General features: G+C 36.9%; 2 protein-coding genes and 1 long non-coding RNA gene across 3 annotated transcripts in view; 2 read left to right on the top strand and 1 right to left on the bottom strand.

The window, feature by feature from the left end:
* Positions 1-420: 420 nt before the first annotated feature.
* On the top strand, positions 421-6,071 carry LOC116170876 (trifunctional enzyme subunit alpha, mitochondrial). Its single transcript, XM_031487420.1, has 7 exons — positions 421-669; positions 720-817; positions 866-1,594; positions 4,306-4,652; positions 4,846-5,075; positions 5,124-5,452; positions 5,504-6,071. Exons 1-7 carry the CDS (start codon positions 600-602, stop codon positions 5,981-5,983), a joined length of 2,283 nt encoding a protein of 760 aa, XP_031343280.1. The 5' UTR covers positions 421-599; the 3' UTR covers positions 5,984-6,071.
* Positions 6,072-10,777: 4,706 nt separating this feature from the next.
* LOC116172570 lies at positions 10,778-13,111 on the top strand. Its single transcript, XR_004145698.1, has 3 exons — positions 10,778-10,887; positions 10,938-11,268; positions 11,317-13,111. It is a non-coding gene; the product is annotated as an uncharacterized LOC116172570 (long non-coding RNA).
* A 2,726-nt stretch (positions 13,112-15,837) lies between these two features.
* The window catches only part of LOC116170900 (elongation factor Ts, mitochondrial), a 33,500-nt gene continuing 30,555 nt past the window's right edge, over positions 15,838-18,782 (bottom strand). Inside the window, exons 2-4 of the mRNA XM_031487457.1 lie at positions 16,768-16,920; positions 16,470-16,721; positions 15,838-16,419 (exon numbers count right to left, since the gene is read on the bottom strand). Coding sequence (XP_031343317.1) covers positions 15,907-16,419; positions 16,470-16,721; positions 16,768-16,920 — 918 coding nt within the window. The 3' untranslated portion in view covers positions 15,838-15,906. The remainder of the gene's footprint in view (positions 16,420-16,469; positions 16,722-16,767; positions 16,921-18,782) is intronic.

The following is an 18,782-nucleotide window of genomic DNA, read 5'->3' as shown; positions in this document are numbered from 1 at the left end:
GTTGTACGAAATTATGTGTAATCGTTGTAGAAAATTCTTCTACCAAACGTGTTCCGTCAAATTTCTTGTTACGGTCTCTGACCTCTGTACTCTTTGCACGGGACATTCCACAGAGAGAAATCCTTGTCTTAACATGAATTGATGATTTAACATTAGTATGTTTAGTTACCCACATGGTACAAACACTACACGATAATTCACTAACCTCAAAAATTTGAATAGGTACCTAAATATTCCGTTTAACAGAAAACAATCTTGATCCTAAACCTGCACATAACTGACGATGTCTTCCATTTAAAACCGGAAACAAGCAATTTTCGGTGATTGCTTTGATAAAATGCCGCCCGATGTTGTTGAGGTGGGGTTACAAAATCAGCCGACTCAAGAGACACAAGAAAAATTCAGCCGATAATGTTTCCACCCATTGTATCCAGGTGTGTACGGAGCTTAAGGAGTATTCCTGCAGTTAACGTACCCAAAAACTAAACCGAGTTTACTTCTGTGGACTTTGTTTTCCGTCCAAAGTTCGCTCAATGCTCAAAATTATCTAATTTGTTTAACACAGTCGAGCACCGGTCATTGTGGTCTTCGAATTCGCAATGTCTTTACTAAGACTCACTAATGCTCTCCAACGATTTAGAGTCGGGCACCTAAATGTCACATGTGGAGGTAAGAAACTCGCTAATAAATTACCCAAAGTATATCCTTGTAAATTTTAGGATCAATTAGAAATGCCGGAACACAAGAAATGAAACATACAAAGCTAAAAGTAGTGGACAATGTAGCCGTTATCACTTTAGATTCACCGAACAGCAAGGTGCGTAGTTTATCACCTTAGTTACAGATTATAAGGTTACTACCGTAGGTGAACACTTTGAATGCTAACGTAATGGATGAGTTCAGTACATTTTTAAATGAATTACAAAATAATCAGCAAGTGCAAGCTGCGGTTATAATATCGAACAAACCCGGATGCTTCATTGCAGGTGCAGATATAACAATGATCGCTCAATGTAAATCTGCAGCGGAAGTTGCTGCACTATCCAGGACAGGACAAAAAATTTTAGGAGCCATCGAAAATTCCAAGAAACCCATTGTTGCAGCTATACAGGGATCATGCCTCGGAGGAGGCTTAGAGACAGCATTAGCGTGTCATTACAGAATTGCCGTTAAGGATAAGAAAACTAGCTTAGGTCTTCCAGAGGTAATGCTGGGTCTACTGCCGGGCGCCGGCGGAACTCAACGATTACAACGTCTCGTTTCTATTCCAAGCACGTTAGATCTCGCACTGACCGGCAAGACTGTAAAGGCGGACAGGGCAAAAAAATTGGGAATCGTAGATCTACTAGTGGATCCGTTGGGTCCCGGTCTGGATTCGCCCGAAAAACAAACTCATAAGTATTTGGAAGAGACTGCCGTACATGTAGCGAAGCAGCTGGCTTCGGGAAAATTAAAAGTGGATAGGCAAAAGAGCTTTACGGACAAAGTATTACAATTTGCTCTTCAATATGACTGGGTGAGAAATAAGGTTTTCGGAAAAGCCAAAGAGCAAGTAATTAAGCTATCTGGAGGATTATATCCTGCTCCCTTAAAGGTAATTACCATCATTTTCTCTATACTTATTTGTTTGCCATTGGAATAAGTTAGATCAATGTTTTTGAACTTGTCTCTTGGCGGGGTGCAGTAGTACCTTTGGTCGTTAGAGGAACATGTTATACTGAATCTCTTATATCTTGACAGGGGGTTGTTTTGATTAACAGTTTGCCAAGTCACTCAATCAGTCTTATGATGTATCAGAGTGTAACGGCTTAGAAACATTTACAAGATTCGAAGAACCCTGTTGCATAAAATAAAAGTCTACGGCACTGGCAAACCAATTTTATTATGATAATGAATTTTTATTTGCCCCACATCGGCTAGCTCCGTAATACAACATTCTAAACACCTCCTTATATTGTAGAAGTTTGGCTCTGATCTCCAAAATGCAATACTTGTCTTGTGTGCCTATGCTAAATTTGATCCTTATCTAGAATTCATCTTTACCACATTCTCTTGTTCAAAATATACACACACCTCTGAATGCTAAAGAAAATTTTAATCCAACCAAAGGAATGGTATCACTGAAATTAAATGCGATTTTCCAATCAATGAAACAAAAGAACTTAAATCCTGTGTTTGGTTTCGATTCTTATCAATAAATATAATACGAAGTTTCATACAAATAATTTTCACGGGTTGATTCCTTTAGGAATATCAAAATTATTTATGTAAATTCCAAAAATAAGCCGCGACTTTATACAAAGAAAAAAATTAACTTACAGTTATTGAGATGGGTAATATTCTCTTCTGGTAACAAATTGTCTCTCCCTGGAAAAGGCGGCTTCTTTTAGAAATCTGGAAACAGATCCCTTGAATGATACAGTTGACTTTTTGCACCACCCAGGTGACGTTATCTTCGTGATGAATGTCAAGTTTGGTGGAAGAAAAGTTGGTATGAATCGCTAATCCACATAAACCGGCTTAAATATCGCGAAAAAATACTCGAGATCGTGATTATGCACAGGACACGCCAATGACCGCTGTATTGACGTTAATTTTACCCAATTTATTAACTAGCTTTTGTTGTAGGTAAATGCATCGATTAATTGTGTTTAAATTCCCTGCCGTATGCCGCTGTATACAAAATCTTATTTAAACTTGCTTTTAACGAACCGTTACTGTTAGAGATCCTAGAAAGAAACTTTTTTGTTTATCACAATGAGTTTTTTGAGTCTTTTATTTGACTCCGAGTCGAAAATTTTACTTCGCGTATATTTTACCACTTGTAAATAAACAGCCTTACTACGAAGGCAGTTTTTCCTCATCCTGTAATTGACTGTAATTCTATCCGCAAATATTTAGACATACGCGAGGACATTTCTCTCAAGGTAGCTAAAATGTCGACAGCGAATCAATTTTTTCACACACCGGTATTTGTACGTGATGACTGAAGTCAAACGAAAACCTTGGTATCTTCGCGAAATAAACCAACAATTGGTCCGTACTCGCTCGCAAAAATCATCACAGAATGCCCGCTCCCCCGCTTCTCCTCACCCGTTAGAAAAACCGAAACGGGCCATCTTTTCTGAAAGCAATGACCTCGACTGGCGTGCCCTAACAACCAATAGAAAACCCGTGTTTGCGCTTTTTCAGCCGGCTCAAATGGAATGAACGCGACTTGTATGTCTGAAGAGATCGTGACAACCGCTTTCGCTTTCCCAAATACCTGTCTTCTTATCACCAGACTTACTTTATCTCAACTTTACTATGAAGCGGTACATGTGGAAATTTCCCTATGTTTAATAAAATACAAAAAACAAAATTTTTGAAATGGCTAAGCGACGTTACAAGAACCGTTACGGAACTATATCGGAGTACACTAACCTATCCTTAAATGGAGAAGTAATTTTTTACTATGACATCACTAGCATAATCGCTTCCGTTTAGTAGAGGAAGAAAATTTTATCTAATCTCGGCGTAATTCGGAATCCGTTAAAACCTGCCTTTTTGTCACGGTAACAAGGAAACAAACATTAGTTTTTGTTTTGTATCTATAACCTGACAGTCATACAACAACTTCCACAAATTTCGTCCCGTTCACGACCGTCCGTTGTTTCATCCCCAATACACAGATACGACAATGCCAATGTGACTCCAAAATCCAATGTGGCGTCCATAAGAAATTAGAAAGTTGTGATTTACTCGAAACCCACATTATTTTGGTACCGCCAGAAAGCTGAGAAAAAAATCATGAAGAGTTTGTTAAAGTATTTATAGAAGGCAATCTTGTTATCGCGGGTTATCGCCAGACATACTTCCATTCTCCTTCGCTATGAAGCGGAGATTCAATGATTTTTTCACAATTTTCTCGTAGATTGTATTGTATCATATGGGTGGACCTATTAGAGTGAAATTTTGCACCGTGATAAATATAAATTTGTTATAAACTTAGACTACTTCATGTAATTGCGATTATTTTCATTCATAAATTCACTAGCTAAGTATCTATTGTTTCAATGTAACATATGTTGTTCATGAACAACAAGGTGCACAATAAGCGCTTAAGCAGAAGCTTATGAAAAAATTGATTCTCTCCATGATGTTGGCCGGGATAATGACATTTGAAATAACCAAATTTGATTCGCGCTAAAAGGCGCATAATTAACTTTCAAAGCTTCATCATGCATGCCATGAAAAAAAGTATATTTCTTGAGCACTATTATGATGCTATTAGATTATGAAAATGACGGCGGCAATTTTTTTTAGATTGTCGATGTGGTACGCACCGGCTTGGAAAAAGGACCTCAGGCGGGTTACGATGCAGAGGCGGTGGCATTCGGAGATTTGGCAATGACACCCCATTCCAAGGGATTAATGAGTTTGTTCAAGGGCCAAACGGAATGTAAAAAGAATAGATTCGGCGCCCCTAAGCGACCCATAAAAAGTATTGGCGTAGTGGGGGCGGGACTTATGGGAGCGGGTATTGCCAACGTTTCCATTGATAAGGGATACCATGTGATTTTGAAGGATACCAATCAGAACGGACTGAGTCGAGGTATCGGTCAAATACAGACTGGAATCGAAGGAGGAGTGAAACGAAAGCGATTTACAAGGTACGCAATTCATTTGAAAACGGTGCGTGTCTTCAATTTAGGGCTTGTCTTCCATGTTTCAGTTAAACTCATAACTCCAATATAAACACATTTGCTTTCATGGAAATTTACAACACAAAGTAGTATTTTTAAAAGACAATTAATAACGGCCTACTCATTTAAAACCGCTAAAATACAATCTTTGCATTTGCAGCTTTGAGAGAGATCAGTATTTAGCCAACTTGGACCCCACACTCAGCTACAGTCACTTCCGTAATGTGGATATGGTTATTGAGGCCGTATTTGAGGACTTAAGCATTAAGCATAATGTCATAAAGGAACTAGAAGCTGTCGTTCCATCGCACTGTATTATTGCAACAAACACCAGCGCACTGCCAATCAAAAAAATTGCAGCCGCATCATCAAGGCCTGAGAAAGTGATCGGTAATGTCGTCCCCGGCCAAATTTGTTTGCTAATAAACTGACATTTAGGTATGCACTACTTCTCCCCGGTCGACAAGATGCAACTTTTAGAAGTGATAACCACTGATAAAACGAGTCAAGATACAATTGCAGCGGCCGTTCAAGTCGGGCTTAAACAAGGCAAAGTCGTGATTACTGTAGGGGATGGTCCCGGTTTTTACACGACGCGCATACTTTCAGTCATGATGGCCGAGTGTCTACGTTTACTGCAAGAGGGCGTTGATCCGAAAAGTCTCGATCAATTGACTAAGAAGTTTGGTTTTCCAGTGGGTGCTGCAACGTTACTGGATGAAGTGGGCATTGATGTCGGTGCACATATCGCCGCAGATTTGGGAAAGGTATCTCAGTGTAATGTTTGCTATTCGGTTCTGATCTCTGTGTATCCCTAGGCATTCGGTGAGCGTTTCAGTGGGGGAAACCCCAATTTCATCAGGGACGTTGTTCAAGCCGGATTTTTGGGAAGGAAGAGCGGTAAAGGCATGTATATCTATGAAAAACATTCTAAGCATCGTGATGTAAATAATGATGTTCTGGAGATTCTGAAAAGATATTCCATGGAGCCAAAAGGTGCCTTTGAAGACGATAATAAAACATTGCGAATGGTTTCAAGATTCGTAAATGAAGCGGTCTTGTGCTTAGAAGAAAAAATACTGGCCAACCCACTGGAAGGCGATGTGGGCGCGGTGTTTGGTTTAGGATTCCCACCATTTTCTGGAGGGCCGTTTAGATGGGTTGATAGTTATGGAGCGAAAAATCTCGTGGATAAAATGGAGCAGTATCAAAGTTTATACGGAGTAGCTTTTAAACCCGCTCAAACCTTAATTGAAATGGCGAAAGACCCCAGCAAGAAGTTTTATCCTGGAGAGTAAAAAAGTTCTTTATTTGTGTGTCCAATTATAAATTCAGATATTGTATTTTCATATTTATACTTCAAATAAAATTCTAATTACGTTTGTATTCTATGTTTAATTGTTATAAAAGCGAAAAAGTGAGTATATAGGGGAATTTTGGGTTTTGGAAATCGACCTGGATCAGGGTCATAGGTAAGAAAAACTTATAAGCAACACATGGCATATTTTATATGTTAAAAAGCATTCAAAGTAGTATAACACATGCGGTATTACATGTACTGGAATATGAAACCTATTCTTCCACTACTACCTTATTACTATTTGATTATGGTTACTCTTTGCTATTTGTGAGTTTATTTGTAAGTATGCCCAATCCAGGAACCTTCTGTGTCGCAGTGTACCCAACTAAGCAGAGGGCGTTGGCATTAATAATTCATGTTAATTCTCCTAATCTTCTATAGTGACTAATATTTTAAAGTTTTTTTAATGATGTGTCATTTACAATTGTCTTGGACCAAGACCTTCAGGAGGACACTTCCAACACCATATCCTCTCACTCTCACTCTTTACCTTTACATTTTTTTTATTGTCATGTTTTTACAATATTCATGTTTATGAATCCTGTGAAGTTTTTTCTACCTTTTATGGATTCGTTATATTGATTTTTAAATATCAATTATTATAGTCATCGGAAAACTATTGTAACGGAAATGCTCCAGACATGACGTCGCCTTTGGCGCTCTGGAATTTTCTACGCGCGATAGTGATTTTGTGTAGGAATATTCTAGAATGTACTGGACTTACATTGCTTGCGTGTATAAATGGTTGCGGACCGAACATCGCGGCAGTCTACTATCGAACGAGATCGAGCACGGAAATATAAATTGCGAAGTGTGTGTGGTATAATAATCGATATAAATTGTACAGATTTTATAGTGTTTTAGTTTTGTTTAATAAATATTGATATAAATCGAACCCGAATTTATAAATCACGTTACACTATTGTACCTCTTTTTAAAATTGCTCAACCTGCCATTGTTCAGTTCAAGGACGTTTAACGTCCTTGGTTCAGTTTCACCAAAATAAAATTGCAGCTTGCGGTTCCACTGTAAATGAAACAACTTTTGAATATTAAATGAGACCCCCTGCATATTGTTACATATTTCGAGAGAACATGGCATTCATAACACAGTGATACCTCCATATACCTATGTCAATGTTTGACATACTAATCGTAAAATATTGCTGTGCTCCACGTCGAGCGCCAAATAAATAATGGTACCTATGCGGTCAACTACACCACTCACAAAACACCTGTCCAGCTAGCTCAACAAACAAATCAAAATTGAAACTTAGAATTTTTAGGATTTCTCTTCGTACACTTACGGCAACTGCTACAAAGAAAAATCACAATATTTATTCCAAGACACATGATATGAAAGATTAAAGTAAAATTCCTGAAAGAAAGAAAACCTTACAAAGCTTTTTGGGCAAATTACTCCGCACGCAAACGTTTGACAAATTAAATAAAATCTTGAGATTACTTACAGTTTTTTTCTCTTAATAATCTGGTCGTTCAAGGGTGTGCAATAAACAAAAACACACTTAACTTCACACACAAACGCTGATAGCTTCTGAATTTCACTTCATATAAAACTTAATAATGACAAACAATACAAAGTTTTAATAACAAAAGAACCTCAACAAAAGGTCTCGCGGTGCACCAACTACTTACTTGCTTTTTCAACTTGCTAGACTTTTTCCATGACTAACAAACCAAACTTCTGAACAACTTTAGTTAACTTGCTTCTGTTACTAATAACAAACTACGTCTTCAACAATCAAGCCAAAAAAGTACACGCTTTTTCCAACCGTCGCGAAGCAGAAAGGCTAATTTTTTCCTTCATTTCAATATTACAACTTCAGTAAGAAATAAAAAAGAGTTTGCAAAATTTCGTTTTTTTTTCGTATCTCCGAAAGTAGTCGGAATTTTTTCAGTTTCAAAACTGCATTTTGTTAAGCATCAAAATACGCAACTTTGCCCAATTTAAACTTCCTACCTATTTCTTACAGCTTCCTAGATACCCATGGTGGCCCTCGAATTTGAATCAGCCTGTATATAATAATTTTTCCACTAGATAACACCGACAGCTAATCATAATTAATAATAATAATAATATGTTTATTGCCTGTGATCATTAGATTTGATAACGTCACTTCGACACAATGCGTCGCACGTTCCCACTAGGACTAGATCTCTGATGTTATCTCTATAACAGCGATAAAAACAAGTGCGCTATATCATCAATCTCACCCTATAACAAAATTTCTTATCGCAAACAACCAGATGTGCCTATACACTTTAACACGCTATTTCAAGTTTTACAATTAAATAAACAAATCAAATAAATAATTTATAAAAGACTTTAAACAAAAAAATATGCAATTACGCACAATTCTAAACCACAGTCTAGATACAAAGAGACTGTGTCTAAACGTAAAAATAACACTGAGACAACCTAAAATGACAGGAAATAACTTGTGTTTTTTCGTAAATAATCCCCCAAATTAATACCACAGATTTAAAATATTTAAATCTGTGTTAATACTTAATAAAATGAAATTTTCTCACATACAGAACCTCTGGGCTGAGGTAAGAATTTTTCATCTGTGCCAGAGATAAGAATTTCCTTAAATCAGTTTGGAGCAGTCTGCCGGCTACTCCGAATTTCATGTTCATGCAGTTTTCCTAAAGGCCGTATTAGACGATGCAATTTTTATTGCAATCCTTGCAGCAACTATTGCTGCTATTATTGCAGCAATTATTGCAAAAAGATGCAATGATTACACTAAGGCCGCTTGACATGGAGCAATACAACGCGCAAGAACTTGCAGAAAGAAATTGCAAGGTCAAATCCTTGCATGCAATAAGCATTGCATGGTATTTGATATGGTGCAATTCTATTTCAATTGCCACATGTCTGCCAACAGAAGAAACATATGGATTTGTCAACAAAGTAGTTAACCTCAAATGAAAATTAAATTTTGATTGCTTGAAGAAACGTGAAAATTACAAGAATAAATAAGATTAATAAAAACAAGTAATGAGTGCGTCTCTCAGCATCATAGTTGCCGCCGCTGTATTTTACTAGGTTGGTGACACAAAAACAACTAGATTTATCCCTAGCATTGCGCGATTCATGCAAGAAAAATAGCACCGGTCTTATAAAAATTGCATGCAAGTCTCTTGCAGCAATTGATCAGCTGGCTTTGAACTGCGCATGCCTTTCGCAATTTTTCTTGCAACTTGCATGCAATTGCAATTTTTATTGCTCCATGTCAAGCGGGCTTATGCAATTTATTTGGCAATTTTTTTATACCCAATTCTAATCATGTATTGATGCCAATGAAAGTGGAATTGGCATCACTGGAAATACTTGAAAGCAACTTCACGTCTGTTGTAGACCACGAAACGTGTGTTTTGTGACGTTTCCTTTGTTGAAGGCAGTGCAATTTATTATTTATATTTGCACGCACTTAGTTTTATAACTGAGTTGGAGAAGTATCCTTGTTTATACTCTGTAACTTCTGTGGAATACTGCCTGGTCCAAAAACGTCGTTGTCTTCTTTGTTTCTTTTTTTTTAAAAGAGCAACAGCAGAAGCAATAACTAAAGATGCGGCAGCAATATCCATTTTTGAATTCCTCGTAAATAGGTTATTTCAGTTTTAACTTTAAATAACAAACCTGATTATAGCATAAGGAGGTAATGTTCTCCAGTGCATACCACTTTATTTTTTTTATAAATTAAATGTTACTAAAATAGTTACTAAATTGCAAGAAAAATTGCAAGAAAAATAGCACAAGTTCTATAACCAGAAAATTGCAGAATGTCTTGCTGCAATATTTGGCGCAAGAAATTGCACGTGCAATTTTAACATACACGGAGCAATTTTTCGTGCAATTTCTTGCGGCAATGAATTGCTGCAAAAATTGCAATAAAAATTGCATCGTCTAATACGGCCTTAAGGTAGTAGTATAAAACAACTTAAGACCTTTTGCATGAGCACCTTTAAAAAGCGTATTATACGGATCACTCTTTAATTCGGTGCAAGCCTGTTGAGGAAAGGTTCGATTTGGCGGCATTACTGCATTTTGGGTTTTAAAGCCTTGTCATACTAAAATTCTAGTTTGTTTAAATAAGTTTACGGTTTTAAGTAATTTTTTCCAAATGGACCAATGGTGGCTTATTAGCGTATTCCTAAACACCACGTCTATTGCGCTCCGTCTGCACTCTCTCATGAGATATGGGTTTTTTTTTACAGAACAGTAAAATTTAAAAAAAAAAAAACGATACGGTGTACTTTTTCTGGTGCACCAATAAATGAACGCTTTACAGCATAAAGAGTCATCAGAACGCATAAACGAACGCACCTAATGTCTTGTCTACATACCAACTTAATACGGACACTGGAACGTCATCAGTAAAGAACATAGCGATAAAAAATGAGTGACCGACAGTCACTCATTTTTGGTCGCCCGATATAGCTATGTACCACAGCTGACTCGTCCGCCATTTTGATATTACAAAACTTTCTTTATAAATGAAAATGATTGTTGAATACTGTGCCGTTTTTAAAATAAGCATACGAGGTCAGGTAAAAAGTTATCAGGCATAACTTCATTTTTTTAATGGACAACCTGTATATAATTTAATCCATAAAGATATCATATTGCGTATACCGAGGCGAGGTTTCGCTCATTGCACTAAAATCTGTCAAGGCGCATAAACAGAACCAAACCACCATTTGAACAGAACGGTCAATGAAATGGATAAAGAATACCCTTTATTCATTGAGAACGGTCTATAAATGATGGTTTTTTTCATAAATTTAAGTAAACGCACGTCCCTTCACCTGATGTGTAATTTTTCTAAGAATTTTTTTATACAATAACGAAAACCACTTGTTTAGGACTACTGCAACAGATAAACAGAGAGAACAATACTTATTTAACTTTAACCTCAAAAATCAAAACAACACAATGGAAGAGAAAAGTTATCCAACCCCCTATTCAACGGGGCCAACTACTCCATTGGATTTTGATCAACAACAGCAAATTCCGTCGTACCCCGTTAATCAAGGGTTACAACAACCACCTTCCCAATACGACAACCACAAGCAGCCACCACCTCTAAATCCATATAACACTGCACCTACTGTGCCAGTTCCCTATGTTGCACAACCCCAACCAACAGTTGCTGCATTAAATTCTACTCTGCGAGCCCACCGACCGAGACGAATAGTAAATGTTATCAATATCTTATTAAACTATTAAATCGGTTCTTTACAGTTTGGAATTAGAAAGCGTAAGGATCTGTACATCGTTCTGGGTATATTAGGCGGAATATTTCTGGTTACCGTGATTATTGGAATAGTTATAGGTGTGGTTGCGTCATGAGATATCAGCGAGTCTAATAGGAGATACGAAGAATTTCGAAAAAAACATTTCCCTGGGTTAAACTGAATATTTAGCCTATTTCTGGTTGCTTGCATATTATCATCTATTCTACTGAACGATGTTTATATAATGTTGCATTTGAGTTTGATGATTACCTTAATTATGAGCTGATGCTAAGAATATTACTATGGGCTCGTATGCCTAATCGTAAAGTAAGTGATTATAATGGTTGTTTTATCACGGTGTGTCCTACTTTAGAGATAGAGATTTGCAGTTTTCACGACTTGTTGCCATTTTTTTGTGAATACTATCACAAACAAAATCATTTTAGCTTTCTAAGATACAGGGTAAAAACGAAAAGTTTATCTTTTTGGGATCCAGTGGCGTAGTCAAAAAATTTTTTGGACCACTGGTTCTGAGATTGACCAAAAGTTGGTATTTTTATTTTTTTTGCATTCTTTTTCCTGATTACATTGATGTATCACAACCAATACTTTTTTATATGATTATACACTATACAGAGTTTAAGACGACATAGGATTTTACATGTTAATTTTATTGAATATTAACGTTTTCTAGTTATTTACTCCATTTTGTGATACCTCAAATTGTATAAAGTCCTACGGCCAGTTTCAAAAAAACTCACTATGTTATATTATATTTTTCAAAATTTTGAAATAGCATGCTTCCACAGTTCTACTGTCAGCGACTTTTATAGTTTGGTCTTAGCATAAAGTAAATAATTTACTCGATGGTCTTAGTTACCATGGATGCGATAAATAAAACAAAAACTATTTAAAAACCGAAAAAATAAGGTTTTTATTTTTGGTTCATGGCTTAAATTTAAAAAAAACTATAGGTTGTGATACATCAATATAACCAGAAAAAAGTATGCAAAAAATTGACGTTAAGATATACAGGGTGTTGAATTTAAAAAACACCAAATTTGGGTCAAATTTCGGAAACGACGGTCCAAATCCACTGAATTCTACAATATCAGTTTTTCCTTTTTTCTCTTTTACATGGGTGGTAACATAATAATTATGATAATATCCCAAAAGATTTAACTTTTCGTTTTCACCCTGTATCTCAGAAACAAATGTAGCTAGATTGATTCTGTTTGCGGTATTACAAAGTTTCACAAAAACGGGACGCAGCACAAGGTCGCGAAAACCGCAAGTCTCTTTCTATAAAAACAGCGGAGATACACTGCAGTCTCAACCAAAATAGGTCACATGGTACAATCTTTTCTATGGTGGACAAATTTCTTTTTTCCACATCAACTGCTTTGAAACTACACAAAAACAAACATGAAATTGATTTGAAAGTTGTACTTTACAAACACACATTAAAAGCACCTCCTACTCGCATTTGTAATTGGTGCCACTATACCATTATACTTGTGTGAAAACTGCGCTTTTCAAAACTTGTACATAAAATTTGCATTTCAAATTTGTTTGTTTGCAAATATCTATTTTTTGAGGGATCTAGTTGACACAATAATATGATTGCATATGTAATTATCAAAATCTCTATACTCTACAAAATGTGTGTCAGCAGAAAATGGGATGTTGGATATAATGGAGTTTTCCTATTTTTGTGTGTTATATTACATATATGTGGTAAAGTTTATAAATATATCTTTACATTTTACTAAGCATATTACAATTTTTTCTGTTCCTTAATTTTAATTCTAGCAACAATTAAAATGAAATAAAAAAATTAAAACCACAGTAACATTAGTATGCAAAGTAGACAGACGCAAATTAGCCAGAAGATAAAAGCTTCCATAGACTTTTGTACGTTGCGATGCGGTAAGAGCTATCTTTGTTTACCAAGAAAGTGCATGGTATGGTGTAATCTCTGCCAAGGAAAGAAATAGTACTTTGTGTACCAAGGGGGGAAAGTGGTTGTTTTCCGGGGCGAAGGAAGACATGGCCAGGCGAGGCGCAGCCGAGGCTGGCCACTTCCTGAGGCCCGGAAAACAACTTTCGTGCCGTGGTGCACGCAATATTTTTTATCCTATACACTTACATTTAAAATTAATCCCTCAACAACGTCCGACCGCAAGCGCTTGAATTTGGATTTGCTTTAACGCGTCAACGTGCACTCGTTTGTTTTGTTTATTTCCACGTTTCCTGCTGACTACGCGAAAAAAATTTTACGAAACGGTGCAATCTAAGTGGGCTCACGAGTATATTTTTTACTCGTAGATTTACCCCTTTCCCTTATAATACAGTTCAACGCAAATTCAAATTCAAGCGCGCTTGCGATTGCACAGTGCGGAGTCACCGAAGGGAGTCACGGTGCAACAGAGTAGATGTGCGAGTGGAGAATACCGATCATGTGCGAACTGAGTTGACATTTCCGGCATTTTACTGGCGCGTGATTATTTCCTTAGAAAATAACGGGATTTAAGGGGTTGTAATTAATACCAGGCGCATTTGAAATTATTACTGGTCTTGTGTATTAACAAATGTGTTTTAAAATTGAATGTGTGTTTTCAGGGACAAAATCACACCGGTTACATTTTAAATCCTTCGCAGTATCCATGTGTTGTCAAATGTTAGATGATTTTAAGACTGGATTTATCCTTGGCGACGAAAGCGCAATGGGCACACTTTAAATCCTTGATGATCTTGTATTTTAAAAAAACGTGTTTTATAAATAGATTTGTTCATTCCTTACAGTCACACTGGACACATTTTAACTTCAGGGTAGTCTCGTATGTTAAAATGCTACTTATTATGGATAAGCGGTGTTCTACTTACAGTGCAAAGTACATCTTGGTGTTAAATGTATTGACACAGATGCTCGTTATTGAAAGTAAATGGGAGATTATGACTTAAGTTTGAAACGTTTGAATTGGTCACGTGACATTGGGAAAGTATTCAAATTCACGAAACATTGATATGATAGGTATGGGTTCGCGGTAATTAAATAAATTCTTGAATTCAGTAAAATAAAGTGAACATAGGGTAAATTTAATTATTAAATCAGTGTTGACGATTTTATGTTTCTTATTTAATTAAAGTAGTTAGAGCGCGTTCGGCTGAAGTCAAGTGATGTACTCGGCCTACCTATTACTTACGGTAAACGTCCCCAAAAAAATGTTGTTATGAAGGAAACATAATTAGAAATACGGTATGAGTGGTATTTTATACCTCAGCATAATGCAAACGTCTTACATGATTTTTAAAAAGGTATATACAGTAGTCAACTTGACTAGTCTCCCTACTTTTCGACCCTGTTTCAAACCTTTGCACACTAAATGTTGACGACACACCGCGACTAAATATTCACAGTTAAGCGGTAAATCCTAAACGAATGTATTTCTTTTTAATCAAAACGTATGCGAGACGTATGTAAAAGCCAGGAAACTAAATAATTTGGCGTTTTACGTGAAGTCGGTGTAGTGGATTTGGTTTTTTGATGTTGGTGCCAGAGATCCCCAGCCGCTATCTTGATTTCGATCCGATCAGTGTGTCAACAAGACGTGTGCAGGCCTTGATAAATATCGCTGGTTTTGGTGTTCTTTCTGAAAGACACCATGCCTTTTGTGAAGAAAAGTGCCCAGCAGAAGAAGGAAAAGATTGTCCTAGCTCAGCTATATACTAGACCTAGTGGAAAAGTCATCAGATTGAAACGCGTACTGCATAGCGTGCCGCCGCGTCAGAGCAGACGCCGCTTCGGCGGTAAATATCTTCCTTATTTCATCATGAACATGTACTTTTCCGTGCAAATTTAGATTCGTCACAAAATTTCGCTTCTAATGAGACCCATCTCATTTAAGTCTTGATACAAAAACCTTCTCTAGCTCAGAAAAACTGAGTCTGTCCATAAGAGCCCATGTTAAAATACCCTGTCTTTACTGTCAAATATCTCAGAAACGGCACATAGGAACACTTTTTTCTTTTGACCATTGGAAAGTGCGTCTCTCAGAGAATAAGTGACCAAATTTTCACCAACTTCTTGTTACTTTTACCTAGGCGCTCTAACTACTTTAAAAAGAAATAACTAACTTCTTTGACATTTTATTACAACCGCGCCATCTAGCTTACATAAGACGTATTTTTTTCTCGCCTAGCCGACAAAATTGAATTTTCTCGCTCCATGCGTGCAATTGTCTTCTTTCGCGTCCTCACACAGGCGGGAAAATGTAAGTTTCTCCTTGTATAGGATAAAAAAAATATTTTTAAGCTCATGAACCACTTTGGGCATCCAATTTATAAGGGAAAAATGTTTTTTCCTGTACTATTGTAAATAGAGTGCGCAACCGTACAACTATAATTTAAAAAAATAAAAAAAATATAATCTCAAGGTTGTTCTTGTTAAATTGTAAAGGGCATTACAAAAATAGCACTGACTAATAATTCTGATTTTTTCATTTTAAAATGACAAAAAATAATATACTTGCATACAAGATCGCCTTTAATAATAGCTAGACTATAACAAAGTGTATTTCACTTAGTGAGAAGTCACTCATTGACAAGTCTCTACATTTGATAATGGAACACCATCTGATGTATTCTCTCCACATTCAAATCGTTTAAAATCGACGATTTCAATTCCATTTTCATCAAGCACTTCATTTACAGTAATGGAATCATCAACAATATATTCTTGATAAATCAAACACGTTTCATCGTCCGAATTTGGTGAAGGTTCATCATCGGATGTGCCGATTTTCTTTGGATCCATACCGACAACATGTTGGCATAAATTTTTCCCTAAGTTCTCCATGTCAACTTCTTTATCTATTTTTTGCCGCATCGCCACCAACCCCCCGAGTCGTCCAAGTAGTACACTGTTTTGTTGTGTGCCAGAAGGATGCGCGTATACTGACAAATGGATGCCCTTATCTGCTTTAAAACACATAGCTCTACGTAAGATGGCATTTTCACCTAATGATCCAATGGTCAAAGCCAATTGATCTGATAAAGTTTTACCATTTGTTGTTTGCAGTCTACACAGTTGAGTGGAATCCAAACTAATCTACAAAAAAAACTTGTTTTACTCCTAACCGAATTTAACACTTATGGTACCTTTGTTAAAGGTTTTGTTGCATGAGGTTGCTGCTCAGCAAAATGTAGGCAGGTCTGTGCCGCAATCTCGACCATTTCTTGAAACGTTTTATTTCTGGCAACAAAATCGGTCTCGCAATTCACTTCAACTATAGCAGCATCCGAATTGTTTACAGTAACTGCAACTAAGCCCTGAGTAGTCTGCCTACCTTCCAGCTTTGTCGCTTTGGACCATCCTAAAGCTTGTGCTTGTTGATTTAGCCACTTTTCCGCCTATAATTGATTAGCATAAATTTTGCATTGAAGACATCGCACTCACCTGTATTAAATCATTTTGATGAAGCTCCAGTGCTTTTTTACAGTTAGTGAATGTGTAACCGGTTTTTTTTCTTAAAGTTGCCAACAAAGATTTCTCTGCGCCCCAGCATGGTGAATGTATGTGCAAGGATCGCGCAAACATTTTGAGCAGCATCTTAAACAAAAGTACTTGCTTAGACATACTCGTTTGTTCCAGAAAAACTTCTTTCAGATACATTAAAGGTCTGATTGCTGAATTCTGAGTGTCATTCCTATTATGTTATCACTCATTACATCTGCAAACTAGTCCAGTCAAGACATGTAAGGTACTAGAGTGAAGTGCATACAGCATATACTTTGTGCTTACAGATGTAGAGGACATACATGTCACTATGGTACCAACTAATCTGAAAACACAAGCTATGATGCTGGGTATTAATAATTGTTTCAGGTCTTGAAAATTTTTATTGCGATATGCTTTCCTAGATGGTTTGCCCGTTTTTAATGTGCAAGAAATGAAAAAAAGATTAATGCTAATTAATAATGCTGTGTAAATTTACGCAGTGTTGGGCGTTGTCTATTTTTGTTTAGCCGTATCGTAATTTGTTTATTTTTTTTACTTTAATTGTTAAGCGTATAAGGAAAATTATTTGTGATATAATTGAAAAGTTTATCTCATGTTTTTCTCCGCTAATTGCTGCGATAAGAGTTTGCGCTATCGTGTAAAATTAATAAATTTTGTAAACAGATGTGTGTTGTCGCAGGTGCGCGTTTAGATAAGAGAAATGGAATCGAAGAGATGGAAATATCCAACGCAACTGCCCTCTTTAGCGTATTTTCCTCAAAGTAAAAAATCGGTATTGGCTGCACTTCCGTCCGTCCGTCACAACGTACTACACGACTGAATCGATTTTTGCGATATGGGGTCATTTGAGAGGGCTTGGTGCAAGGATTCCGTGCGTACCTAGCACAGCATGCACGAGTGCTGATTTTACTAGCTGCTAGTACAACATAGCAAAGTGTAATTAATAATATACAGGGTGATTCCTATAGTACCTGCCACCGTTTGGGAGCGTGTAGGTGGTGCGTAGGGGAGTATTTTGATATAGGACACTTGGGGTCGGATATCTAAAATAAGGGTGCCAGAGCCAAATTTACCTTCTGGAATTTCGCGCCTGTAGGTAGGCAACCCAACCGGCCGGCGGTGCACACGGAGCGATCTCAGGCGGCAATGTGTGGCTGACACTTGATCAGAATTTTGTTTAAACCCACGAAATCCCGTTTGCAACGACGCGTATCAAGTGAATAAACACTATGGCAATAGTATAATAATAGTTGGCTAGATGTAGGAAGTGCATTGAGAACAACGGTGGCCACGTTGAACACTTGTAAACGTTATTGCTTTTGACTGTCGTTTTCCCTCCTTCCCTCCCATGTCGCTTCCTCGCGCTAACTCGCTCTGCATCGCTCCGAGCGAAACGTCGGTCGGTTGGGTTGCCTACATACAGGCGTGAAATTCCAGAAGATAAATTTGGTTCTGGCGCCCTTATTTTAGATTTCCGACCCCAAGTGTCCTATATCAAAATACTCCCCTAGGCACCCCCTATACGCTCCCAAACGGTGGCAGGTACTATAGGAATCACCCTGTATATTAATAATAATCAATTATCTCACGAATAGTAAGGCGATCTTTTAAAGTATAATCGACGTAAGAGAATGACGGCGAGTTGTTGGTGTACAGTTGCACGAATGCGCCAGAAATTGACAAATTGTAATCTTTATTTTTAATTAGAAAATTAAGTTAATTGCGCGTTCAAGTTAATTATTGATTTTGCAAATAACATTTTTGCAAGTATTTACTTTTACAACCGCAAAACTACAATATTGATTACTTTTGGCCATTGTAAATCTTATATTTTATATTTGTTGTGAAAGAAAGTCTCTGAATACGATAGCAACATTTCGAGATCAGGCACTGTAACCTGGTTTCTTTATGAATAGAATTGCCTCTAGTATAAAGATCGAGATAAAGATACT

The sequence above is a fragment of the Photinus pyralis genome, unplaced genomic scaffold, assembly GCF_008802855.1.
Source record: "Photinus pyralis isolate 1611_PpyrPB1 unplaced genomic scaffold, Ppyr1.3 Ppyr1.4_LG5, whole genome shotgun sequence".
NCBI classification, from domain to species: Eukaryota; Metazoa; Arthropoda; class Insecta; order Coleoptera; family Lampyridae; genus Photinus; species Photinus pyralis.
The sequence above is the reverse complement of the archived record's forward strand: the minus strand, read 5'-3'. Positions and strand labels throughout refer to the sequence as shown.